The sequence below is a fragment of the Panthera onca genome, chromosome X (assembly GCF_046562875.1).
Source record: "Panthera onca isolate mPanOnc1 chromosome X, mPanOnc1 haplotype 2, whole genome shotgun sequence".
Lineage (NCBI taxonomy): Eukaryota > Metazoa > Chordata > Mammalia > Carnivora > Felidae > Panthera > Panthera onca.
In genome coordinates this window covers 89,182,119-89,208,741 of record NC_138357.1, presented here as the reverse complement: position 1 = coordinate 89,208,741, position 26,623 = coordinate 89,182,119, and the positions used below count along the sequence as shown (strand labels likewise).

The 26,623-nt window shown below is 46.3% G+C and overlaps 2 protein-coding genes across 4 annotated transcripts in view; one reads left to right on the top strand and one right to left on the bottom strand.

Annotated features, from left to right (window-relative positions):
• The first annotated feature begins 2,384 nt into the window (after positions 1-2,384).
• Positions 2,385-13,520, top strand: LOC145713802 (uncharacterized). Its single transcript, XM_081792621.1, has 5 exons — positions 2,385-2,537; positions 2,781-3,438; positions 4,137-4,239; positions 9,971-10,199; positions 12,762-13,520. The coding sequence occupies exons 1-4, from the start codon at positions 2,385-2,387 to the stop codon at positions 9,984-9,986; spliced, it is 930 nt and encodes a 309-aa protein (XP_081648747.1). The 3' UTR covers positions 9,987-10,199; positions 12,762-13,520.
• A 6,038-nt stretch (positions 13,521-19,558) lies between these two features.
• The window catches only part of ZNF674 (zinc finger protein 674), a 34,401-nt gene continuing 27,336 nt past the window's right edge, over positions 19,559-26,623 (bottom strand). For all 3 annotated transcript variants that reach the window (XM_081793198.1, XM_081793199.1, XM_081793200.1), the window contains one exon: positions 19,559-21,672. In XM_081793198.1, coding sequence (XP_081649324.1) covers positions 20,180-21,672 — 1,493 coding nt within the window. In that variant the 3' untranslated portion in view covers positions 19,559-20,179. The remainder of the gene's footprint in view (positions 21,673-26,623) is intronic.

The following is a 26,623-nucleotide window of genomic DNA, read 5'->3' as shown; positions in this document are numbered from 1 at the left end:
AGCACAGAGCTCAACATGGGGCTCGAACTCACGAACCTCGAGATCCTGACCTGAGCTGACATCAAGAGTCAGATGCTTAACTGACTGAACCACCCAGGCGCCCCCTGAAGGTATTTGTGAAAGTTAGAAAATCTGGATCCTTAAAAAATAGAAGTGCAAAAAGGAGTGGAGAGTACTAGAAAGACAAAGTATGTGGGTAAATTTATAGGAACACCGTCTTAAACGATTACATCGCTTTGAGAGGCATTAAAATAGATGTGGACCTAAAATGCAGGTCAACAACAGGACAAAAGGGGAGATGGGCCAGAGCAAATATTTTACATTATTCAATTCTGGAGGAAGCAGTAAAAGGAATAATCTACAAGAGACTAATAAATCAGGAGTAGATGTCATCATCTCTAGGATAACCACAAAAGTATAATTAGAAACTTCAAGAAAGCAAGCCCGCTCAGCTCCTGCCCAGGGCACACCCTCCGGCCAGCCCTCACTCTTCAGGATGTTCCGGATCAGGTCTGCAACCTGGGGATTGCCAAGGGCACAGTCCAACTGGGTTCAGTAGGTCCACCTACTGGGATGCTTGAATCACACGGTAGAGCGTGTACCGATCTGAGCACCTGTAGCAACAGCGTAAGGCGGGTCTCCGGGACCCTCGTCAGGCTCGAAGATTCCCTGGGACTCAGGAAAGCTGTTCTACTTTTCAGAGTCCTGCGAGTCCTTCTGAGCTGCTTTATACGCGGTGATGACCTATTACAGTGACAGCGCGCACAGGACAACCAGCAAGGGGAAAAAGGCACACGGGGGACGTCCAGTAGAAACCCGTGGTGACAGATCAGTTGTTTTCTCCCAAAGGAGTCACGCGGGTCAATGCTTAATTCTCCCAGGAATGGTGCGTCACAAAACCTGCTAAGTGCTGCCGGCCAGGGGAGCTCAGCCAAGCCTTGGGGTGCAGGGACTCTACTGGAGGTCATGCAGGCATGACCACGTGACTGACTTCAGCTACTCAGTCGACAGCCCCCAGACGTCAAACGAACACAGCGTGGCCCAGGGCCTCACACATACAAACACAGATGTTCACCGCAAGTCACAATCTTTGTATAAACGATCTGGCCCAACTAGGACGGCGATGCCTGGAATCCAAAAACACTCTGATCGGGCAGAATATGACAGGGGCTTAGCGGCGGCCTCCCAGGAGCTAGAAAAGGGCCAATCCTCCGGAGACAGGCTTTTCTTTCAAAAGCTTGAGTAACCAAGCTCCACTGAGTTACCCCTTCACAATGAATCTGAACTTAATTAACAGCCATTAAAAAAAATGTTTTCAGTTGGAGGTGAGTGGTGATTCTAGGCAGGGTGGGAAGATGGTTCCTTACCAAGAGGCCCAGTTGTGGAAAAGGTACCAAAACGGGAGCCCACGGTGCAGGAAAGTGCAGCAAGGGCAACAGCATGTTCTCCAGTCTGTGGGAGAGAACCAAAAAACCCACCATTTGCCAGGTGGCTGACATGGGTCAAGTCCCGGGCTCTAAGACATACAATCAACTGATTTGATTGATTGAACCATCAATCGCTGTTTGCCCAGGTAATCCTCAGGAAGAACCCGAAAGCCTGAGCTGAGTATGGGGCATAGTATGGGCTGTAGGGGCACCTTGGCGTTTCTTTCTTTTTTAAATTTAATTTTATTGAATGTTTACTTCTTTTTGAGAGAGAGAAAGAGACAGAGCGTGAGCAGGGGAGGGGCAGAGAGAGAGGGAGACACAGAATCTGAAGCAGGCTCCAGGCTCTGAGCTGCCTGCATGGAGCCCTACGCCGGGCTGGAACTCAGGAACCGTGAGATCACGACCTGAGACGAAGTCAGACACGAAACCGACTGAGCCACCCAGCCGCCCCAGCTTGGCGTGTTTCTTACTTGCTAGTCGCCTGACTCACTGCTAGGAAAAACTGGCACTGCGTGAGCAATAACCAACCACATGCCCATCAACTTGCTCCTGTGTTATGAGGGTATGGGGACAGTCTGACTAAGGCCAAAGACGAGGTCCTTCTGCAGTTGGGGGTTTCTCTACTGTCCTTGGGACACTATCATATTAATTTTCTGGTCTCCTGATACCGATGTCTGAAAAGGTTAGCAGGTCGCCTCTCCTCTAGAAACAAATACGATGGTCTCTCGAGGACTGGCCATCGCTTACAAATGCGCAAAGAACTGACACTGGTGGCAATGCCCACTCCCCTGAGGGCAAACAGGCTTCTCTCCTGGGACTCCTACACAAGGCTTGGGACACTCACTTCCCAGAACTCTGCGGTGGAAGTTTGGGCTCTGATGCATCCAAACCACCCGGGAATGTCAGTTACCTCGGAGGGGAAAGGGAAAGACAGGGACAGAGCAGTATGCTCCAATGGAGATCCCATTCGCCTATGACGGCTCCACGACGGTTTTGTCACGTGCTTCTCGCAACAGTGCCTGGCACCCGCTGGCTCTGGCCCAGAAGCAATCCGGTGGATCTGAGCTGGGACCTTGCGGTGCCCGGACCAAAGAGTTCTGCTTCGTGGCAGGCAGCTCCAGGGGCAGCACACGCTTGGGCCTCTTTCCCCAGACCCTGGCGGGAACCAGAAAACTTTTCCTCAAGACACTTACAGGCCTTTTCAGCAGGCCATGCTGCCACCGGCTGGCACACCGGCCGACACAGAGAACAACACGCTCGGCTACTTTACGCGGTGTTATCAAAAAGCAAACACCAGACTCTCCCTGGACGCCCCGGGTCGCACCCTGGGAGTAACACGATTTATTTCAGGAGACTCGGGCATCGGGGTTTCTCCCACTGCGCGCATCGCCCTCCCTCCCCGCCCGCTCCCAAGCGCTCTTCCGGGCCACTCCCCCGACCGAGCCCGCCCTCTGCTCTCTGACCCCTGGGGCAGGCCCGGTTCCCAGGGACAGGCCCCGCCCCCAAGATGGCGGCGCCCATGTGCCGCTGAGAACGGCAGCAGGCCCCACTACCCTTTCTCATTCCGAGAAGCTGAAGGCAGCGGAGAGCGCGGCTCCCGGGGATGGAGGGTGCGCGGCAGACGGCGCGGGAGACGGCGCCTCGGCCTCGGAGGCGGCGGGACCGGGGCCTCTGCGACCGTCCGCCGGCCCCTCGCCGCCCCCCGGCCTCTCGTGCGAGTCGTCCGGAAAACGGTCGCCCGCTCCGGTCCCTACATCGTGCCCCAGGCGAACCCCGTCGGAATCACTGGCCGCGACTCGCGCCATCTTGGCCATTGGCCGTGGAGGCCCCCGAAGCAGCTCGTGCGCGTGCGCCGCGCTCCGACCTCGGGCTGCGGGGCGCCGGGAGCGGAAGTGCTCCGCTGACCCGAGGGCGGCGCGAGGTCGCGCCGCTTGTTGTCGTCCGACCTGGCTGTCGGGTTCTGGTAGCCAAGTACCGGGAGGCGGAGCAGGCACGGGCCGGAGGGCAGGTGCGGGTGATAGGTTCGCGCCCCTGCGACCTCGGGGCCCTGGGCTGAGTGTGGGCGACGGGCCGGGGGCGACAGCCAGTGATACTGTCATTGAGTCGGTGGGTCAGGTTCAGCGGCCGCTTGCTGAGTGTCTAGTACGTGCGAGGCGCCCTTGGGGTGCATGGTCATCCTCCCGAGGGCTGTGAGTAGGTACTACGATTGTCTTCATTATATCGCGAGAAAGCAACTACAGAAAGGCTCGTAGCCTGTCCAGAGTCACACGGCTAGAAAACCCCGGGAGATCCTTCTAGCACCTATGCGTTTCTAACGAACGTTCCCGAAATGTATCAACTTTGTGCTTGCTGTGTGCCTTCCCTGCTAGAACACAGCTCCGCAGGGTCGGGGAACTCTGATTACTTTGTTCACTGATGTACCTGCAGCACGTTGGACAGGCCCACAGTAGGCACTCAACTTTTTCACTGAATGAATCCAAGCGACAGAGCGGGCAATCAGTTCGAGTCCACAGCTAGGACCCTTATGGGATGACGCAGTGCTTAGCTCCTTGTCTGGCGACAGTTAGGCTGCTACTAAGCGTTTACTCTTAACACTGAAACGAGGCCTTGTGGCTGCTTCCATAAAGTATTCCATCTGGGTTTTCCTCACTTTCACTGCCTCAGAGAGGTTGCTCACTGCATCTCCTGTGCGGTCATTGTTTCCAGGGTCAGGGCGCATCAGTGAGACCACTGCTCACCTCCTGCGGGCTCCGGCTCGGCCGCCCCTGGTCTTCCTAGTCTACAGAAGAGCCAGTCGAGGCCTCAGAAGGTGAGTTCCCTGGCTCAGGGACAGATGCGGTGCTGTGGCCATGGTCCCAACGGAGATGCGTTTGTCTCTGGATCCTTTGGTCCTGCGTCGTTAGGAACAAGAGAGCTCTTATCAGAGTCCTACGAGGAGGAGCCTCAGCCCAGAGCCCAGGGCCCAGGGAGGAGGCTCACAGGACAGACCCAGAGCCCAAAGCTGAGGGAGGAGGTTCACAGGACAGACCCAGACCCTACGGCAGAGGGAAGAGGCTCACAGGACAGACTCAGAGCCCAGGGCTGAGAGGGGAGGCTCACAGGACAAGTGGGAATATTGCACTTCCAGGGTAAGGTGTTCTAATAGCTCATCTGTTTCTTTAAAAAGGTTAAAATAATTTTAGTTACATAAACACCGTATACTGGACTGTCTCAAATAGTGTAGGGAGCAGCAAAGAACATTTGTGTAGACAGTAGCAATGCACAGAGCCTGACACGGGGCTCGAACTCATGGACTGTGAGATCATGACCTGAGCCGAAGTGGGTCCCTTAACGGACTGAGCCACCCAGGTGTCCCTATCAGCCCCCTTTCTTTTTGTGATGTGTTTCCTGGTAAGTTTCAGAGACCAGTACATTTCACCCCTGAATACTTTCACAGGCATATCATTTAACTATGTTTGTGTTTAATGCTTAATAGGTATTTTAATAAAAAATAAATTCATACATAGCACCATCTGGTATTTGTATGTCATCATGTTTAATATAATCCCTATATATATTTTTCATGCATTTTCATTATATATTTATGCTGATATGACACTTTTTTAAGTGACATTTATTGGGATATAATTTATATATCAAAAGTTCACCTTTCTAGGGGCACCTGGGTAGCTCAGTCGGTTGAGCGTCTGATTTCGGCTTAGGTCGTGATCTCGCGGTCTGTGAGTTCGAGCCCCGCGTCAGACTCTGTGCTGACAGCTCGGAGCCTGGAGCCTGTTTCGGATTCTGTGTCTCCCTCTCTCTCTGACCCTCCCCCGTTCATGCTCTGTCTCAAGAATAAATAAACTGTTAAAAAAAATTTAAAAACAAAGAAAAAGTTCACCTTTCTTCACTGTACAGTCCCATGGATTTGACGGAGATTGAGTCATGGAACCACCACCATCACCACGATATTAGACTTTTTCATCACTCCCCCCTCAAAACCATTGTTCCCTTTATTCTTAAACTACTCTTTCCACTCCCAGACTTGATCTTTTTTTTTTTTTTTTATTGTACTTTAATTCTTTCTAGAAAGTCCTAGAAATGAATCTTTTAGTATATGGCCGAATGCAGCTCCCTTCTTTCGCTTAATGCTTTTTAATTTCATCCATGTTGTGGCACATTGTGTTATTTTGTCGCTTTCATAGCCAAGTAATGTTCCGGTTTGTTTATCTGTGGACCACCTAATGCCCACTGCAATTGTTTAAGGTTTCGCGTTATTCTTAAGGAAACTAGTGAACATCTTGTACAGATATTTATGTGGACATATGTTTTTCTGTTTCTTGGATAAATATCTGGAGTGGGGTTGCCTGGTCATATGGTAAGCATATGTTTCACTTAGAAGACATTTCCAGAGGGTTCTGCCAACTAGCTCTACCATTTGGTTTTCCCACCAACAACACACCTTTTGTGTAGGTGTGTAAAGGTATCTCACCGTGACTTGAATTTGCATTTTTGTAACGACTCTCGATGTTGAACATCTTGCCACGTGCTTGTCTCCGCCATCTGTTCATCTTTGGCGAGGTATCTGTTGTAATCTTTTGCCTTTTTTGTTTGTTATTAAGTTGCTATTTTTACCACCTTTTATATACACCTATATCTTTATATACATGCACACACATACAGTATCTGTTATCTTTATATATTGTAGTTGCAAGCTCTTTATCTTCTATGTGTTTTCCCAGTGTTTCCTCCCAAGTTGGGGCATGTTTTGTTCTTAACAGTGTCTTCTGAAGGAGACATCTTTATTTTTGATAAAGTGCAACTTAGCAAGTTTTTCTCTTGTGGTTGATGCTTTTGTGTTCTATTTGTCAAATTTCTTTCTACCCCAGGGTAAAAAAGATTTTCCTCATAATTTTTCTAACAGAAGATGACAGTTTGGTACTTGTAATTAAGCCTGTGGTGGATAATGAGTTAACTTTTATATCCGGTGTGAGGTAAGGGTCAACATTCTTTTATATTCTTATTTTTTGCATACTCCTTTCCATTCGATTCAGTAACATTTCTGAAAAGACTTCTTTCCCAGTTTCCCTAGCACCCTTCCTAAAAATGAGTTGAATACGTATGTATCAGTCTATCTGCATATACCACATTGTGCTAATTACGGCAGCCTTATATTAAGTGCTCAAATCAGGTAGTGTGAGTCCTCCAGATTTGTTGTTTGTTTTCGCAGTTGTTTTGGCAACTCTAGGTCCTTGCTCTTTTCATATAAATTTTATTTTTTTTTAATGTTTATTTATTTATTTTTATTTATTTTTTTCAGTATATGAAATTTATCGTCAAATTGGTTTCCATACAACACCCAGTGCTCATCCCAAAAGGTGCCCTCCTCAATACCCATCACCCCCCCTCCCCTCCCTCCCACCCCCATCAACCCTCAGTTTGTTCTCAGTTTTTAAGAGTCTCTTATGCTTTGGCTCTCTCCCACTCTAACCTCTTTTTTGGTTTTTTTCCTTCCCCTCCCCCATGGGTTTCTGTTAAGTTTCTCAGGATCCACATAAGAGTGAAACCATATGGTATCTGCCTTTCTCAGTATGGCTTTTCTTTCACTTAGCATAACACTCTCCAGTTCCATCCACGTTGCTACAAAGGGCCATATTTCATTCTTTCTCATTGCCACGTAGTACTCTATTGTGTATATAAACCACAATTTCTTTATCCATTCATCAGTTGATGGACATTTAGGCTCTTTCCATCATATAAATTTTAGAATTTGGTTGTCAATCTCTGTGAGGAAAAGCCTGCAGATTTGGAGATTGCATTGAGTCTGTGGATTATAGTTCTGCCAGCTGTATTGACTCTTCTGATTTATTAACATGGTAAAACTCTCCATTTACAGGTATTCTTGAATTAGTAAGGTTTTACAGTTTTGAATGGACAGGCCTTTGCACATATTTTGTTATTCCTGTTGTATATTCCTACAGCATTAATGGTGGGAGTGTGTTGTATGTATTCATTTTTTTGCATTTCAGTTTTCTATATTGACTTTGTAGCCTAGGACCTTCCTAAGCATACATATTAGGGGCTAGTAGCTTTTTTGTTGAAAGTTTGGCATTTTCTACATAAACAATCCTATAGTTGTGAATAAAGACTATTTTATTTCTTCCTTTCTAATCTGGATGCCTTTATTCCTTTTCTTGCCTTATTGTACTGGCTAAGATCTTTGGTACAGTGTTGCCTATGTATAGGGAGAGTGACATCCTTGCCTTGCTCCTGACCTTGGGCCAAAATCATTCATTCTTTCACCGCTGGGTATAATTCAGCTTGTAGGGGTTTTCACAGATGCCAGGTAGCAGTTGAGGACATCTTCTAATCCTGGTTTTGTGAGAGTTTTTATCATGACTGGGTACTGAATGTCGCAAATGCTTTTAGGGATTAACTAATATCACTCTTTTTTCTTAGTCTTACATTTTATGTAATTATGTATCTTGTCAGGTTTAGGCCTGTCATTTCATTATTTCTTTTCTTTTTGTCCTCTTTTTTGGTTCTTGTTGTCTTGCTTCCCCATTCCTCTCTGGAATATTTGTGTGGGTTTTTTTTTAAAGTTAAACTTCTAGGGGTGCCTAGGTGGCTCAGTCAGTTGAGCGTCTGACTTCGGCTCAGGTCATGATCTCGCGGTCTGTGAGTTCGAGCCCCGTGTCGGGCTGTGTGCAGACAGCTCAGAGCCTGGAGCCTGCTTCAGATTCTGTGTCTCCCTCTCTGTGCCCCTCCCCAGCTCGTACTCTGTCTCTCTCTGTCAAAAATAAATAAACATTAAAAAAAATTTTTTTAAATAAAAACAATAAAGTTAAACTTCTATTTTGAGATAACTGTAGATTCCCATGCACTTATAGGAAATAATACAGGAAGATTCCAGTACCCTCAGGCAGTATCCCCCACTGGTGCCATCTTGCAAAACTATAGTACAAAATACAACCAGGATATTGACATTAATGCAGGCAAGATACACAACATTTCTGTCACCATAAGGAATTTTATAGCCATATCCCTTCCTCCCACCCCTACCCTTACCCCCTCCTTAAGCCCTGGCAAGTACTAATTTGTTCCCCATTTTTGTAATTTTTTTCATTTCAAGAACATTAACAAATGGACTCATACAGTATGTAATCTTACAGGATCAATTCTTTTCACTCAGTATAATTCTCTGGAGATTTATCTGGGTTTTGTATTAGTAGTTTCTTCCTTTTTGTCACTGAGTTGTATTCCACTAAATGGATCAGTTTATCTAACTGTGTAACTGTTCTTTCCATTAGCAATATGCATTGCAGTTTCCTCCATATCTTTTTTTTTTTAACGTTTATTCATTTTTTGAGAGACAGAGCACGAGTAGGGGAGGGGCAGAGAGGGAGACACAGAATCTGAAGCAGCCTCCAGGGTCCGAGCCGTCCGCACAGAGCCCGACGCGGGGCCCGAACTCACGAACTGTGAGATCATGACCCGAGCCGAAGTCGGCCGCTATTGAAGGGCATCCAGGCTGCTTCCAGTTTTGGACCACTGTGAATAAAGCTGCTATAAAGCTGTCATTTACACATATAGGTTTTTCTGTGGACAGAAGTTTCAACTCATGGTTCCTTTCCTTTTGAGGTTTTTGTTTTGTTACATTTAGAGAGAGAGAGTACACACATGCGGAAGGGGCACAGAGAGAGGGAGAGAGAATCCCAAGCAGGCTCCGTGCTGCCAGTGCAGAGCCCAGTGCGGGGCTCAAACTCACGAACCATGAGATCGTGACCTGAGACAAAACCAAGAGTCAGATACTTAACCGACTGAGCTACGTGGGTGCCCCTCCTTTTGAGGTTTTTAATTTTTTTACTGTGAACTCATTTTCAGTGAGAGTTCTTTTCCATGGAAATTCTGTGTGCTCGTTATGATGGCATCCCTGCCGAACTGTTGGGCCCGTGCCACTGCTGGGGCCCAGTGGTTTCCCTAAGGCAGGACCAGCTGTCAGGAATTTTTCAACCTCTGGGTTTTGTACTCTGCTTCAGATGTCTGTGTGGAGTGCATGCCTGCCTGTGGCACAGGACTTGGGTTCTCATTTCCTGTAAGTGACTCCTGATTCTTACTGTTTTCATCAGCCAGGGGGTGACAGCTTTCTAGTTCCTGTTTTAAAAGCTGCAATGTCCTTTATGACTTCCGGCTTTAAGGCAGTATCTCGGTTCTAGTTCTTTGCCCGCCTATGGCCTGGAATCCACTCCACTCGCGAATTAGAGCCTTAACCCCCCAACTGCAAAGCCATACGTCATCCGTTTCTGTTCACCCCTCACTTTAAATCACATAATAATATTCTTCATTGATCTTCAGCCTGACTGTGTATTAAGTCTTTTAAATACTGGCCAGCATCTCATCGTATTTGCAGTCAGAGGAGGTGGCGGGGGGCACAGGGAGAGCCCATTTACGTCAGCCCAAGTCCCGTTGATAGGAGTGCGCAGCAGGACATTTATGACTTAATTTTATCCCATAACATTATATAGAGTAGAAATGATGATTTATTGCATTTTTCCCCCTAGAACTCAGGCAAGTTGAAGACCAGCTAGACCACCCCAGGGAAAGCCAAGACCAACCTGTGTGGCAGACTGCATTCGCAGACAGGGAAGCACAGAAAGATCCAAGTGGCCAAGAATTCACAACATTCAGAAAAATCATTTATCCAAGCACAGACTTCGTATCTATAAGACAAAGACTCTCTAAATATTACTCGTGGGGAAGGTGTTCAAAGTGTAATTTAAACTTCTCTACGTAAGTAAAGACTCTTTAGTTTTTTTTTTAATGTTTATTTTTGAGAGAGAGAGACAGAGTGCAAGTGGGGGAGGGGCAGAGAGAGAGGGAGACACAGAATCTGAAGCAGGTTCCAGGCTCTGAGCTGTCAACACAGAGCCTGATGTGGGGCTCAAACCCACAAACCGCGAGATCATGACCTGAGCCGAAGTCAGACACTTAAGCAACTGAGCCACCCAGGCGCCCCAAGGCTCTTTAGTTTTATAAAAATATTACATTAATGGATTTTTCTGCTTTTTGGCAACAATTTTAAGGAGGATAATGACAGTCCCACATCCCCCAACCAAACAGCTAAACTGATGTTTTATAGCTGAAGAAACCATCATAAGGAGTGTGTTTATTTTCTTAAAGTTTTGATTTATTCATTTTGAGAGAGAGAGAGAATCCCAAGTAGGCTCTGCTCTCAGTGCAGAGCCTGATGCGGATCTCGAACCCACAAACTGCAAGATCGTGACTTGAGCTGAAACCAAGAGTCAGATGCTCAACCGACTGAGCCGTCCAGGCGCCCCAGGACTGTGTTTAGGACTCAGAGATAGTAAGTGACATAGCAAGCATTAGCCATCTCCTCTGACGTTCAGTGCCCTTCATCCCTCCAGACCTCACCCAGTGGAAGCAAGGTGAGAGAACATCCTGTGTGCTTATTTACTACTGTCTCCGTTTTGTGCTGGGTTGAAACGTTTAGGAGAAAGCAAAAAAGCAGACTCACATTCCCACGTATACTACAGTTGGTCTTGCCAGGCCAGCAGTCTTGCTGGAACGGCTAGGGGGGAGGGAGGGGAAACTGCAAAGAAAAATGCCTTTGGGCAATCGCAGAGCCGTGGAAACAACGAGGACTCGAGGAATGAAAATTCTAGAGAGTGAAGTGCCTTTTCCAGGTGAGCGGATGATCGCTGTCCGTTATCTGGAGGCATCTGCTGAATCTGGGGGCAAGCGGAGGATGGGGCTCGGCCCGGGGTTAAGGACTTTCAGGAGGGGCGTGTAGAGATCCAGAAGAGCTTGTAGAGGTTATATAGGGCCAACTGGGAAACGAAAAGAGCTCCAGGAGCATGACTGCCTTTGTCCAGGGGGTGCTTGCCGAGTTTGTGATGGCGCAGGGGTTAGCGGGCCCAGGCCAGAAACACAACGTGAGCCCTCTTGTGTCGCGTGCTTTGCAAACAGTCTGGACAGAGCACGAGGTCCGCACGATCGTGGAGGAGGAGGCTGAAGAGCTCAGCTCAGTACCTATGAAGGGGGAACTAAATCTCCAAAGTCTCACGTCTGAGGAGACAGAGAGCCAAAAGGCTCTCTCGGGCAGAAGCGCAGCAGGGACAGCCTGAGGAACGGTGCTGGGGAGAGCTAGGTTATCTTCACCCAGCAGTCTGACCCTGCTCTATCGGAGGTGATCGGTCCCAGGCCTCGTCTGCTGAATGAGGAAAAGGCAAACCCAGGCACCTGTAACCTCCACGGTTTTTTAACATACGCCGTCTGATACAGAAGCTTACTAGACATGAGAAAAGGCAGAGAGATGCGGTTGTTGGGACAAAATGAACAATTGTGGTAGGCATGCTTCTAAGGATGACGCCCATGGACTCTCTTCCTTCTATAATCCGTGCCCCCTCCCCAGCCCTTTGACTGGGTGAAACGTGTGAATATAATGATAGCTGTGGTTACGCTATATTCTATGCCCAAAGGGGGATTATCTGGGTAGCCCTCAGCTTTTTTTTTTGTATTTTTTTTTAAAGTTTATTTACTTTTGAGAGAGAAAGCGAGCGAGCAGGGGAGGAGCAGAGAGGGACAGAGAGGATACCAAGCAGGCTGTGTACTGTCCGTGCAGAGACCGACACAAGGCTCAAACTCACGAACCCGTGAGATCGTGACTCGAGCTGAAACCGAGAGCCAGGACTTAACCGACCGAGCCACCCAGGTGCCCCGCCTCATCTTTTCATAGGAGCTTTTTAAAGGCCGTTTTGTCCAGCTGGGTGGCAAAAGAGGAAGTCAGAGATTCGAAGGTGTGGAAGGGATCCAACACGAGAGGGATTCTCTGTTGCTGATGTGGGGAAGGATCCGTGAGCCTCATCCAGGATCTGAGAGCAGCAGCCAGCCAGAAAATGAGGACCTCAGTCCTTTGGCCACAGGAACTGAATTCGGCCAATGACCTGAATGAACTTAGAAGTAGATGCTTCCCCACAGCCTCCAGCTAAGACCCAGCCCAGACTATACCTTGATTCCCGCTTTGTGAGACAGAGAGTAGCCAAGCCCGCCAGGATTTCTGACCTACAGAACTATGTAAACGGGTGGTGTTCTAAGCCACTGTTTGTGGGAATTTGTTTCAGCTGCAGTAGAGAACTAACACAAAAAAACCCACACGAGTTTGATGCTGGAATCCACAAAAGGCACTTTTCAGTATCCATTAATATAACAGAAATAAAGGAAAAGACAAACGGGGTGAAAGTTGCTGGAATCTCTAAAAATGGGTAAAATATGTATGCTATAACTGAAAACAAATACAGTAACCAAGAACTCCTTGTGTATGGGTTTTAACAGTGGATTAGACATAGCAGAAGACGGGATTCGTGACTTTGAGGACAACAGGCTTGTCCCAAAGCGAGGGGGCGAAATGCAGAACACCAGAAGCAAACTTCGAGAGGCATTTGGGAAACAGCCAAAAGGTAAATAAAGCACGTATGTTGAAAGAGATCTAAGCCAGGGAGCCAAGAAGCTCTGCGAATCCCAAGCAGGAGTGATAAACTCCTACCATTCCATTTCCAGCCGTGATGGAGGAGCCAGGACTAAACTTCTCCCCCCCCCCCCTACAGTAAACAACTAGATGGCACCGATACGGTCCATGAGGTTAGCAGTGTTCATACAGTGGACAGAGGCCATGCGGGATTGTGAAGCTGAGAGTGCAAAGGTAAATGAGGTGGGCCCCTCACTCTGGCTCTCTGCTGGGAGGCACTTAGCAAGATGTGATGTAGGGAGGGGGGATCCCAAGAAGAGTTCAGCGGTTCATGGGGTAGAGAAAGAGATCAGTGCTCAGGACAGCCGAGGCTACTAGAAATGTCAGGGCACAGTACTACAAAGGAAGGCGTTCTCAACAAGACAGAGCGACAGAAATGGGGAGGCCCCCCTCCCTGAGAAGAATTCACCCAAATCTGCAGGGGTTGCAGAAAAAGCCTGGCAAGGATTTGGTGCGTGTTTTGGCTTGGCTTCTGGCCTCAAGAGGCTATTAAAAGTTCAGTCTAGGGAATCCTTATGAAAAGTTCCAACAAAGCAGATTTATTTTTTTCTTTTATTTCTTTTTTTTTTTTTCTAGAGCATGAGCAGCGGAGGGACAGAGAGCATCTTAAGCAGGTTCCACTCTCAGCGCAGAGACCAACCTGGAGCCTGACCCAGGGCTCAACCCCGCGACCCTGGGACCATGAGCTGAGACGAAACCAAGAGTCGGACTCTCAACCAACTGAGCCACCCAGGTGCCCACCAACAGAGCAGATTTAAAAGAACCTATATGGCCAGTCACTGTTCTTGCTGAGCTTATGTAAATAATTAGGCCAAGTTGTTAAAACTGGACTTAGTTTGGGGCACCTGGGTGGCTCAGTCATTTGTCCGACTCTTGATTTCGGCTCAGGTCACAATCTCATGGTTGGGGAGTTCGAGCCCTGCGTCGGGCTCTGTGCTGACCGTGTGGAGCCTGCTTGAGATTCTCTGTCTCCCTCATTCTCTCTCATAAAATAAATAAACAAAAATAAAACTAGACTTATTTAAAAAAAAATTTTTTTAACGTTTATTTATTTTTGAGACAGAGACAGAGCATGAACGGGGGAGGGTCAGAGAGAGGGAGACACAGAATCTGAAACAGGCTCCAGGCTCTGAGTGGTCAGCACAGAGCCCGACGCGGGGCTCAAACTCACGGACCGTGAGATTGTGACCTGAGCCGAAGTTGGCCGCTTAACCGACTGAGCCACCCAGGCGCCCCCAGACTTATTTTACAAACAAATGGTAACTTGCCTATCTTTGGCAAAAATTAGGGCGCTTATAGAAGAAAAACATGTTTCAGTGACCTACCTGAGTAACTGTTAGGGTCTAATACTGTTTATTATAAACTGGACTAGAGCCTGATTTCTTCTGGTGCCTGACTACAACTCTCCAAACGCACATTTCTTTAATTTTGATTCACTTGAAGACTAAAGCCGCCCCTTTTTCCTGAAGCCCTGCAAACTAAGTACGAACGACATGATGTAAACTTCCAAGAAATCACCACCACAGCTCACGTGGAGGCAATGTTCATGCCCGTTGCTGTGTGAGCCATTCAAAGATGTCGAGATATTTGAACTGCAAACCAGGAGGGCCCGTCGGACTGCCACCACTGCCCCTGCTGTATCTGAAGGAGCTTCGAGCCCGACATCTCGAAATCTTCTCTACTGGCCATCCTCAGGACTCAGAGACTGATTTATATTACGATCTAATCATCGGCCATGGGTGGTTCTTTGGTTTCCATAGAAGGGCCTCGTGTTTGGGGCGCCTGGGTGGCTCAGTCGGTGGAATAGGTCACTCTTGATTTCGGGGTTATGGGTTCAAGCCCCAAGCCTGGTGTACAGATTATTTAAAAATTTTCCAAAAAATAAAAAGACACCTACAAAAACCCACAGCCAACATCACACTAAATGGCAAAAGCCTAAACACACCCTCGAGCTCATTAAGTTTTCCTTGTCTATACGGACTCTGCTGATAAGCCTGGCATCTCCAGGAATAAAACTGATGGGCAGTCAGTAGGGCAGCTGTTCAACAGGATGATCAGAAAAGGGCAACATTCAAAGAGCAGGAGTCTGGGGGCAATTGCTTCATCAAACAGTAAGGGTCCCAGGGCGCCTGGGTGGCTCAGTCGGTTGAGCGTCTGACTTCTGCTCAGGTCATGATCTCACGGTTTATGAGTTCGAGCCCCGTGTCGGGCTCTGCACTGACAGCTCAGAGCCTGGAGCCTGCTTCCGATTCTGTGTCTCCTTCTCTCTCTCTCGGCCCTTCCCCTGCTCGCTCGCTCTCTCTCTCTCTCTCAAAAATAAATAAACATTAACAAAAAAAAATTAAAAACAAAAGTAAGGGTCCCTTGCTCAGTTCCCAGATCTGAGCCAAATTTTAGATCTGGAACCAATGGTCTGGAGAGGAGCCCATGACCCTCAAAGGAAGGATCCTACAGCATTGTAGCAGGGGTAGATTATAATGCTTATCCTAGCCCCCCGCCCCCATTCCTGAACCTATGGCCATTTATTGGGGCGACCGCACACTGACCAGATGTTTTTAGGACTATTAGACATGGCTTTTTGGGTTCACTTTAATACCCGGACACTCCAAGCATCATCATGGCCCTCCGATTAGAGGGGGTGCGGGGGCTGAGTCCCGGCTAAGTCTGACTCACAGTGGCCCACTGCACCTTGGTCATTGGATGAATGTCCCTGTTGGGTCCCTGGCCTGTGCGGTAAGATCCTGCACTCCTATTGGTCCTCATCATAGTTCTGTTTAACCCGTCATCCTGGCCCTTGCAGAAACCAGCTGGAACAGGGGGATGATGAGGTTAAACTGCCGCAAGCTCAACCACACAAAATTCCACTTCACAAAAGGAGGTCACGTAGTCCACACCTAGAGATGCTTCCCCGGCCCGTGCACCAGGTGAGAGAAGGCTGCCAGCCTTGAGCGGGGCCCAGGGCAGGAAAGCGCAGGCTGTAGCGCAAGCAGCCTTATCGCTTGGACCATATGAGGTGGCTGACCCTACGGTTGTCATGAGCGTCAGTGGTGGGAAAGGCTGCCCCGGGAGAATCAGGTGCCTGTGAGTCTGGTGCGAGGCCATGGGATCTGCAGTTGAGAATACCACTTTGGAGAAACCACTGCTGGGCCCTGGTAGGGACCAGAAACGCCATTTCATCACACTGCTCCAGACCATTTACTGAATGACACAAAACTGCCGAGTGCTAGTGTGGAGCAAGGGTATACTTGGAAATGGGTCTGGTCTACCATGGGCACGGTCCCTTGGGCTAGATGACCTAGCTTGTCGTACTGAGCTCGACAAGGTAAGAAATGGCTGTGGCAGATAAGAAATGATGGATGGAGCGTCTGGAAGGGCCCTGCATACGAGTCACAGTACCGTCCGTGAGCATTTGGGAGCATAGCAATACCACCTTCTGCAGATAACTATTCTTTGGAGAAGTTTCTAGCCTGCTACTGGCACTCCTCCCTCTGCCGTGAGCCACCCCCCTCAAAGTACTTCCAAGGCACCTAAGGTGCTTTTAAGATGAATTCTAATACCAGAGGGGGAAAAAAATCCATACATTAAATGGTAGGTTTGTGACCCTGGAAAAACAGAAGGCAATTGGAAACTCCAGGAAAATAAAGTACCAGGCAAAAAAGCAAATGACTGTTGGAAACAATTTGCATTTTCTGACGAATTTCCTCATTTTATGTTTTCTTGTTCATATTATGCACTTAAAGACCATGACTTGTATCTCCTATGTCTGAATTGCCTGTGGGTCTGCTTCTACTGTTCACTTTTTTTCTTAACTTGACTCAGGGTGCGCCCGGCAATTTTTAAGATCATGTATTTATTTTGAGAGACAGAGTGAGCGGGGGAGGGGCAGAGAGAGAGGGAGAGAGAGAATCCCAAGCAGGCTCCGTGCGGAGCCCAACACGGGACTCGAACCCACAAACGTGAGATCATGACGTGAGCCGAAACCCAGGGTTGGAAGCTTAACCGACTGAGCCACCCAGGCGCCCCAGCAATTTCTGACTGAATACCACAATGCGTGAGAAATTGTAGAAACTCTAGATGAGCTTTAGTTCCTGACAGGCTAATTACATAAATGACCTTAATTCAGTTAGGTGGTGAGCTAACTCAAGTTGGGGCATCAATCTTTTAAAGATCCGGTCTATAGCCACTTCCTCCTAATTCCTAAAGTCCTTCAGAGATTCCAGCTGAGAGTCTTGTGGTATTTTCCAGGGCCCTTCATCACTGCTGGGATCCGAACTCCAAGTGTGGTCACCTTGGCACAAAATTCTCCTGAAAGCTCTCCTTGGTACCTCAGGCACTTGGCTGTTCCCCATCTCTGAATTTGTCTCATGCCATTTACCAGTGACCCCCTTGTGGGGAAAAGCTCAGTTTATCTCTCGTCACTTGCCTCCAAGATTTTGCCACTCAAGTCCTACTGTCTTAGCTCAGGGTGCCCTCAGGTCCTAGAAGCCAGCTGCAGTTTTTTGGCACATGAGCGTTTTCAACATGGCTGCTTACTTCATCAGACCAGCAAGGAAAGGCTCTGTCCAATCTACGAAGATGGCAGTCTTATAGGGCATACTCGCAGGAGCGACATCACATCACTTTTGCCATAATCTAGTGTTTAGAAGCAAGTCTCAGTTCTGCCCACACTCGAGGGGGGAAGGTTACATAGGGCACAATTCACTGGGGTCACCTGGCACGTGCCTGATACAACTGCTGATAAAAGGACCAGTTGAGGGAAGACGAGCATTCGAGCAGCATTCACGGATAGCACAGTGAAAAGAGCTTTATATTTGGTGTCGGAAGTCAGTTTCGTCTCCTTACTTGTGGTACTTTTGACCATTCGCGACATCTCTTCACATCTGCAAATCTGTTAGCTGGTAACTTACGTCACAGGATTTGGTGAACTATGATGGTACTTTTATTTTTATTTTAAAAAAATTACATACAAGGGCACCTGGGTGGCTCAGTCGGTTAAGCGTCCGACTTCAGCTCAGGTCATGATCTCACGGTTTTTGAGTTCGAGCCCTGCATCGGGCTCTGTGCTGATAGCTCAGAGCCTGGAGCCTGCTTCGGATTCTAGGGCTCCCTCTCTCTCTGCCCCTCACCCACTAGTGCTCTCTCTCAAAAATAAATATACATTAAAAAAAATGGAAAATAAAAAATCACACACAGATATTAAAAACAAGGGATACCCATTCTCGACACACAAAACATATTCTCAAAACCAAAGACAAAGCTGAATGGGAAAACGGATGTGAAGACAGAAGCAAGTATGCACAGAATTATTTTAATCAACTTATTTTATTGGTGGTTTCTGGAAACTATATTCAAAACATTTAAAAATCTATGATCTCAACACCCAAATGACAATTTGCTTAATAATTTGGTATATTTCGTTCCTAGATTTTTGTTCTACATGTCTACCTACTTACAACTAAATAGCAATAAATATAATACAAATATATATGTACATATGTGCATATAATTTTACTTAGCATAAAATTGCTATAGTTCTACCACCCAGAGTCACTGATACAATAGTATTTGTACAATATGTATTTGTTTGCAATGTAAATCATATGGTATAGTTTTATAATCTGTTTTTTTCACAATAGATTACCATGAACATTTCCCCAAATCCTCAAACATAAGATCACTTAAAAAAAATTTTTTTTTAATGTTCATTTGAGAGAGAGAGAAAGAGAAGAGAAGAGTGGGGGAGGGGCAGAGCGAGAGGGGGACACAGAATCCGAAGCAGGCTCCAGGCTCTGAGCTGTCAGCCCAGAGCCCGACGCGGGGCTCGGACCCACGAACCGCGAGATCACGACCTCAGCGGAAGTCAGATGTTTAACCGACTGAGCCAGCCAGGCGCCCCAAGCAAAGATAATTCTTAATTGTCCACATTATCCCACCTTAATGATATATCGAATTTTAATCGCTTACCTATTATGGGATATTAAATTTCCGATTTGTTTCACAATTTAAATAATATTGTTGTCACAGGAGATGCTCTGACAATTAAAAATCTTTTATTGCCTCACCATAAAGTGACTACTCTTTCTTACAAGGCAAAGAATGTTAAGTTGTAAGCACTGTTTCCAAGCAAGGTGTGCCTTTTCTGTAAGGGATTTGCATTTTTGCACTGAAGATGATGGGTAACATGTGTGAGATCTCTTTGAGCCCCTTTGTGACAGGGACCCTGATGAATCATCTCCCATTCTACTTAAGGGAGCAATTTTTCTAGTTGTTTAAGAAATAATAGGGGGTGGGGTGCCTGGGTGGCTCAGTCAGTTAAGCGTCCAACTCTTGATTTCAGCTCAGGTCATGATCTCACCCCTGAGACCGAGCCCCGTGTTGGGCTCTGCGCTGACAGTGTGGAGCCTGCTTGGGATTCTGTTTCCCCCTCTGTCCCTCCCCCACGTGCCCGTATGCATGCGCCCTCTCTCTCAAAAATAAATAAACATTAAAAATAATAACAGGGCTGGGGCGCCTGGGTGGCTCAGTCAGTTAAGCGTCCGACTTCGGCCCAGGTCACGATCTCGCGGTTCGTGGGTTCGAGCCCCGCAGCGGGCTCGGACCTGGAGCCGGCTTCCGATTCTGTGTCTCCTTCCCTCTACCCCTCCCCCACTCACTCGTGCTGTCTCTCAAAAAATCAACATTAAAAATAAAAAAATAATAATAATAACGGGGAGTTTGCCCCAGCTGGGATTAACAGTTTATGCTCTATACTGTTCTTTCAAAAGTGTGTTCTATTCCAGGGCGAACCTCACTTTCTTCTATTTGACTCCTTGTTAGCAGCCTCTGCACCTTTCCCACAGAATGTTACAGAATATGGAACACATTTCTCTCCTAATTGCTGACATAGTTTTCTAAACTCATTTGACTCTTAGTTTTTCCTCAGCATAAAGACTCTGTTAGGCGATAACATTTACATTCTTTCTCAAGGTTGTCTCACGTCAATACACTCATAATTCTGCCACTGTTGAATTCCCTGATATACAATTCACTCGTAAGACCTTCTGGGTGAAAAACTGGTCGCATTTATTACGTGCTTCTGGAATTATATTTTTGAACCTTCTATTACATTAAAGGAACATTAATATCTGAAGAGTTTCTGACATTCTTGACATTGCTAAGATTACTCCCCAGGATGAACTGATCTATAATGAGGTATAATAGGGAAATTCTCCCACGCTCAAGTATATTAATAGGTTTTATCTCCTGTATGACTTCTCTGATGTTTAATCAGAGTTGACTTCCCACTGAAGGCTTTTCCACAGTCTCTGCATTCATAGGGTTTTTCTCCCGTGTGAGTTCTGTGATGTACAATGAGAGTTGATTTCACACTGAAAGCTTTCCCACATTCACTACATTCGTAGGGTTTTTCTCCTGTGTGAATTCTCTGATGTTTAATGAGAGTTGACTTCCTACTGAATGCTTTCCCACAGTTGCTGCATTCGTAGGGTCTCTCTCCCGTATGAATTCTCTCATGTTTTATCAGTGGTGACTTTTCGCTGAAGGCTTTCCCACATTCGCCGCATTTGTAGGGTTTCTCTCCTGTATGAGTTCTGTGATGTACAACAAGGGTTGACTTTTCGCCAAAGGCTTTCCCGCATCTTCTGCACTCATAAGGCTTCTCTCCTGTATGAGTTCTTTGATGGACAGAGAGGTGTGATTTTCCACTGAAAGTCTTCCCACATATGCCGCATTCGTAAGGCTTCTCTCCTGTGTGAGTTCTCTGATGGACAGAGAGGTGGGACTTCCCCCTGAAGCTTTTTCCACATCTACCGCACTCGTAAGCTTTCTCTTTTATAGGAGATCTCTGGTGTTTAATGGGGTTGGGTTTCTCATCAGAGGGTTTCCCATGTTTATTACAGTTAGGTTTCTCACCCGTGTGAGTCCTCGGGTACATAAGGCCGGATTTACCACAGTGGACTCCTTCATAAAATGCTTGTCTAATGTGTGTTTTTTCATGTCTAGTAAGGTGATAGGAACTCTTAAAGGCTTTTGCACATTCACCACATACAAATGGTTTCTCTGCTGTATGAGTTCGCGTATGTTTCGTCAGCGTTGACTTCTGGATAAAGGTTTTCCCACATTCGCTGCACTCATAGGGCTTCTCCCCTGTGTGAGTTCTCTGGTGTGCAATGAGGGTTGACTTCTGGCTGAAGGCTCTTGTACATTCGCTGCACTCATAGGGCTTCTCTCCCGTGTGAGTTCTCTGATGCACGACAAGGTTGGCTTTCTGGATAAACACTTTCCCGCATTCAGAACACTCAAAGAGTTTCTCCCTGGTTTGACTTCTTGGAGGTTTATCGAGGGCTTCCTTATGGTGGAGGGTTTTTCCACGTTGATGAGGCTCAAAGAATTTCTCTCCAGGCTGCGCTGGATAAAGATTAGGGTGGAAGCACGACTTCCAATGTGCCTTACGCTCATCACCTTTCTTTCTTACAGAACTTCTGCTTTGACAGAGAAAGTTTAAATTATGTTTTGAACACCTTCCCGATGAATAATATCTAGGGAGTCTTTGTCTTATAGAAACAAAGTCTGTGCCCGGATAAATGATTGTCCTGAATGTTGTCAATTCCTGGCCACTTTGGTCCTTCTGTGTTTCCTGGTCTACGAATGCAGTCGGCCACAGACATTGGTCTTGGCTTTCCTTGTGGTTGTCCATCTGGTCATGCACTTGCCAGAATTCTGGGAAAAAAAGGCAAGGAACTCATTGGACTTGTAATGGGGTAAATCTGGAGCTGAGGTGGATGGGCTGTGTCCATGCCCCACGAGCACCGCCTCCCCTCTCACTGTGAACATGAAGAACTATGCTGGCCCGTGTTGAACAAAAATAATTGAATCCACAGTCAGGCTCAAAACCAAGAAACTGGGTGTCAAAAGTGAAGTGGAAATTTAAAGTGACGGGGTGACCAGAAACGGAAGCTTCGGGATTTGCAGTGGTAATCCAGACCACAGGGCAAAAATCTTCAGGAAACTGGTATAGGTAATTCCCGCTTACAGCTAGAATCGCAAGGGCCTTCCATGTTTGTCAAAGAGAAGCCAGGAAAACTCCCCACTGGACGAGGAAATTGGAAAGAAAGATGTTATAAAGCAAAAGCCTAGTTGTGCGACTCAATCCAAAACGATGAGTACAGAGTCCACAAGCTGACAAATTAACATGAAAAACTGGTCCTGCTATTACTAGGTTCCTAGATATGGCAAACCCCAAAAGATATATCTTAGGATTTTATAGCTTAGGACTCACACAACTTCTGTGGAAAGCCAATTCTCACTGAAGAATTCACAGTAAAATAATTTAAACCTCCCAAGGAAATGAACCATCTTGATACTCCCGGTGTCAGCAGATAATCCCATTTCCTAGAACTGTAGCTAACAGAACACTCTAGACTTTAAAATAAATATATTTCAAATATTCAAAGAAATAAGGTAAGAGCTATACTATCGGGAGGGGAAAGGAACATTTGAGAAAAGGAACAAATATAAATATAAAAGAATATATAGGCATTATTAAAGCTCTAAATAGAGAAGTTGAACAGACTAGTCACAGATAAAAACCAACTTAATGAATCAGATGACATCTTGGGAAATCACCCTGATTGCAGCATGAAGAGCTAACAAAATGGAAATATGGTAAGACAAATAGAAAAATGGTGAGTTCCAACACAGGTTTAATAGAAAATCCAAATGGAAACGGTAGAAAGGGACAGGAGCAGGGCACCCGGGTGGCTCAGTCGGTTAAGCGTCCGACTTTGGCTCAGGTCATGATCTCATGTTTCATGAGTTGGAGCCCCGCATCAGGCTCTGTGCTGACGGCTCGGAGCCTGGAGCCTGCTTCGGATCCTGTGTCTCCCTCTTTCTTTGCCCCACCCCCACATGCGCTCTCTCAAAAATGAATATACATTAAAAAAAAATTTTTTTTAAGACAGGGACAGGGGCAATATGCCAGGAAAAGGGAAAACAGAGCAGCCCTGAGGCTGCTAGGCTTAGAAAGGCTGGCTTGCAAGGTTCGGCCCTGCAGTCTGGGAAACTGGGAGTTCAGCAATGTCTCCACCATCCCCTAACTGATAAGGCTGCTTGTACAAACAATGTGATTTATGCTGAACATTTCCCTTCCTTCTGTGTGCCTGAAATTCTGGTATGTGCAAGGCAGGGCAACTGAGGGTGCTGAGTTTCTACTGGGCCTCCCCGGGCACACATTGCTGCATTTTTTTCCGCTGGGACAAGTGTGCCCCGGGTGACCCTAGATGGGAGGGAGAGAGCATAAGGCATCCTATACATGGATTCATCCAGACTCTGCTAGTGTCTTCCCCCCTTATGACCTAGTGGTATGTGTTTACTACATCGCTGTAATAGATCGGAGCTGTAGATACAACTATATGCTGAGACCCATAGATCCTTCTCGAAAATCACTAAATATGGTACTGGTGTTGGGGACCCCTGATCTAGGCAATATCTGAAGAGACAACGACTGGTAGTTTTCTAGAAGGGAAGAAAGGCATGCATCCTACCACTGAATGTCCAGAGTCCTGAGTGTGGTAAATAAAAGCAGATCGGTACCTGGACACAGTTTAGTGCCACCACAAGACTTGAGAGTCAGAAAGTAAGTAGTGAAAGCTACCATGGAGAAATTTTTAAAATCACCTATAAAGAAACAATTAGAGGGGCTCCTGGGGGGCTCAGTCGGTTAAATGTCCGACTTCAGCTTAGCTCGTGATCTCACGGCTTGTGGGTTCGGGCCTCGCATCGGGCTCTATGCTGACAGCTCAGCGCCTGGAGCCTGCTCGGGATTCTGTGTCTCCCTCTCTCTCTGCCCCTTCCCTGCTGTGTCTCAAAATAAGCAAATAAACTTTAAGAAGAAAAAAGAAACAATTAGAGCAAACCCAGACTTGATCAGCAATAAAAGAAGCCAAAAGATTAAAGAATATACTCAAAGTCCTGAGAGAAGCCTGATGTCATCTTAGAACTCTATCCCCAGATAAATTATCACAAAGAAAAATGACAAAATGAAGATGTTTTTAGACAAGAAAAGGCATGGAATTTGCCACACACAAAGCCTGGCTGAGAATAATGCTTGGTGCTTGAATTTTTCAGGAGGAAAATACCAAAGGGGGTGGAGGTAAAAAAAAAAAAAATGTAGTAAAGGCAGGAAAAAAGAGGTAAAGAAAAAGCAGGATATATAGAAAGTACAATAAAAGCAGAAATACTATCATAGTAATAGCACAATAAATTTATATTAACCCCATTTGTTAAAGGTCAACCATATTAAATTTTATTTTTAAAAATCAGCTTTATGGGGGCGCCTGGGTGGCTCAGTTAAGCATCTGACTCCAGATTTCCACTCAGGTCACGATCCCGTGGTTCATGAGTTTGAGCCCTGAGTCGGGCTGGGAGCTGACAGTGCAAAGCCTGCTGGGGATTCTCCCTCTTGCCCTCTCTCTCTGCCCCTCCCCCACTCAACTCTCTCTCAAAATAAAAATGAAAATCACCTTTATATTTTCAAAAGACAATTAGAGCAAAATGAGAGAGGAACTCTGAAAATAAAATTATGGAAAGACATGTACCTGGTCCTGAATAACCAAAAAAATAGCTGGTAAAACAATGCTTATGTCCTATAAAACATAAAATGACCTTGATGCCAAAAGAAAATAAGGACAGAATATGAGAATATTCTAAAGCACTTTCATTTAAATAGATTCAAGACTCGGGGCGCCTGGGTGACTCAGTCGGTTAAGCATCGGACTTTGGCTCGGGTCATGATCTTGTGGTTCGTGAGATCGAGCCCTGCGTCGGGCTCTGTGCTGACAGCTCAGAGCTTGGATGGAGCATGCTTTATGATTCTGTGTCTCCCTCTCTTTCTGCCCTGCTCCCCCTTCTCACTCTCAAAAATAAATTTAAAAAAAAAACATTAATTTTTTTTAAAATTAAAAAACAATAGATGCAAGACTCTTTTTTTTTTTTTAGAAAGATTTCATTTGTAAGTAATCTCTAAACCCAACATGGGGCTCAAATCTACAACCCTGAGATTAAAGGTCAAATGCTCCACCAACTGGGCCAGACGGGTGCTCCAAATAGACGAAAAACTCTTTTTTTCAAGTTTATTTATTCTGAGAGAGAGAAAGAGCGAGAGCACACTACAGCAAGCAAGGGAGAGAGAGAGAGAGAGAGAGAGAGAGAGAGAGAGAGAGAGAGAGAGAGAATCCCAAGCAGGCTCTGTGCCGTCAGCACAGAGCCCGATGTGGGGCTGGACCTCATGAACTGTGAGATCATGACCTGAGCCAAAGTGAGACACTTAACCCACTGAGCCACCCAGGCGCCCCTACGTGCAAAACTCTTAAATATACAAAGGAAACTGATTCTATTTATGGGAGAAAAAAGGTAAATAATATCCAATAATGTTGACAATGTACGTACCCTACTGTGTATTCCATTTGTGGCTATAACACAGAGAAAATCCTACAAGTGTGAGCCAGGATACATGTACAAGAATGGCAACAAATACAGGAAATAAATTCCCAGTAACAGAGGTATGGGTTGATGGACTGCAATACTCCAACACTGGAATGCTATACCAGCATTGAAAATGAATGAACTAAATGTAATACACCAGCTCAAAGGGCAACGCTGAATACAGAAAGAAAGTTTTGGAAAGAACCCTAAAGTTCAAGTGCACTAAGCTGGTAGATTTCCAAAAGGAACACCATACAGATTACAGATGCAAATAGATGTAGTCCAAGTATAAAAACATGGATGAGAAGGGTACTCACCAAATTCATGGTACTGTTTGCCCGGGGAGTGAACGAGAGGAGCGGGACTCGGGACAGGAAAAGGACACCTTTATTTGTAAAGCTCTATTTCTTTTATTAAAAAAAAAAAACCCACCACCACCAAGTATCAAAATACTGACATTTGCTAATTCTGGGAGGTAAGCACAAAGGTATGTTACAATGATGATTTTCTGTACTTCTCTTCAGTTTTAAGGGAAATGCACTAAGGCAAGACTTCTGGAAAGGGGGAGTGAGGATCTCAGTAAATCTTTTCCTCCCATGAAAGCAACGAAAATACTGGCAAAATTATCAAAATCTATCCTTTGAGGAGTTAGGAAATTAACCAAAGGCATACAACAAATTAAGAAGCGTTTATTCAGGGCCACTGGGTGGCTCAGTCGGGTGAGCGTCTGACTCTTGATTTCGCTCAGATCACGATCTCACAGTTGGTGAGTTCAGGGCCCGCGTCGGGCTCCATGCCGACAGTGTGGAGCCTGCTTGGGGTTCTCTCTCTCCCTCCCTCCCTCCCTCTCTCTCTCTCTCTCTCTCTCTCTCTCTCTCTTAAATAAACAGTTTTTAAAAATTTAAAAAGAAGCATTTATTCAAGAAGAACCGGTGAACCTCAGTGAGAACAGCCCAATCTGTGGTGTTTCAGTTGGTGCCACTCACCTCTTCTCCCTGTACCCCAAACCGCTGGCTCCCCAACTCTGCCCCGTAAGCAGTGAAAACTGGCAGCCTCACAGCAGCCTGGGGGGCTGACCTGTTTTGGATCTCCACCGAAAGCTCCATCTGCTGTCACTGTGTGACCTAACTTGGAGCTCAGCTCTAAGAAAGAAAGTTTACGATATGGTAACTCAAATCCACGTGAAGAA

Coding starts and splice junctions, on each gene's coding strand:
- LOC145713802 (XM_081792621.1), top strand. CDS start 2,385: ATGGAGATCCCATTCGCCTATGACGGCTCCACGACGGTTTTGTCACGT. Junction 2,538..2,780: donor CCAAAGAGTTCTGCTTCGTG/GCAGGCAGCTCC, acceptor GATTTATTTCAG/GAGACTCGGGCATCGGGGTT. Junction 3,439..4,136: donor AGGCACGGGCCGGAGGGCAG/GTGCGGGTGATA, acceptor CATTGTTTCCAG/GGTCAGGGCGCATCAGTGAG.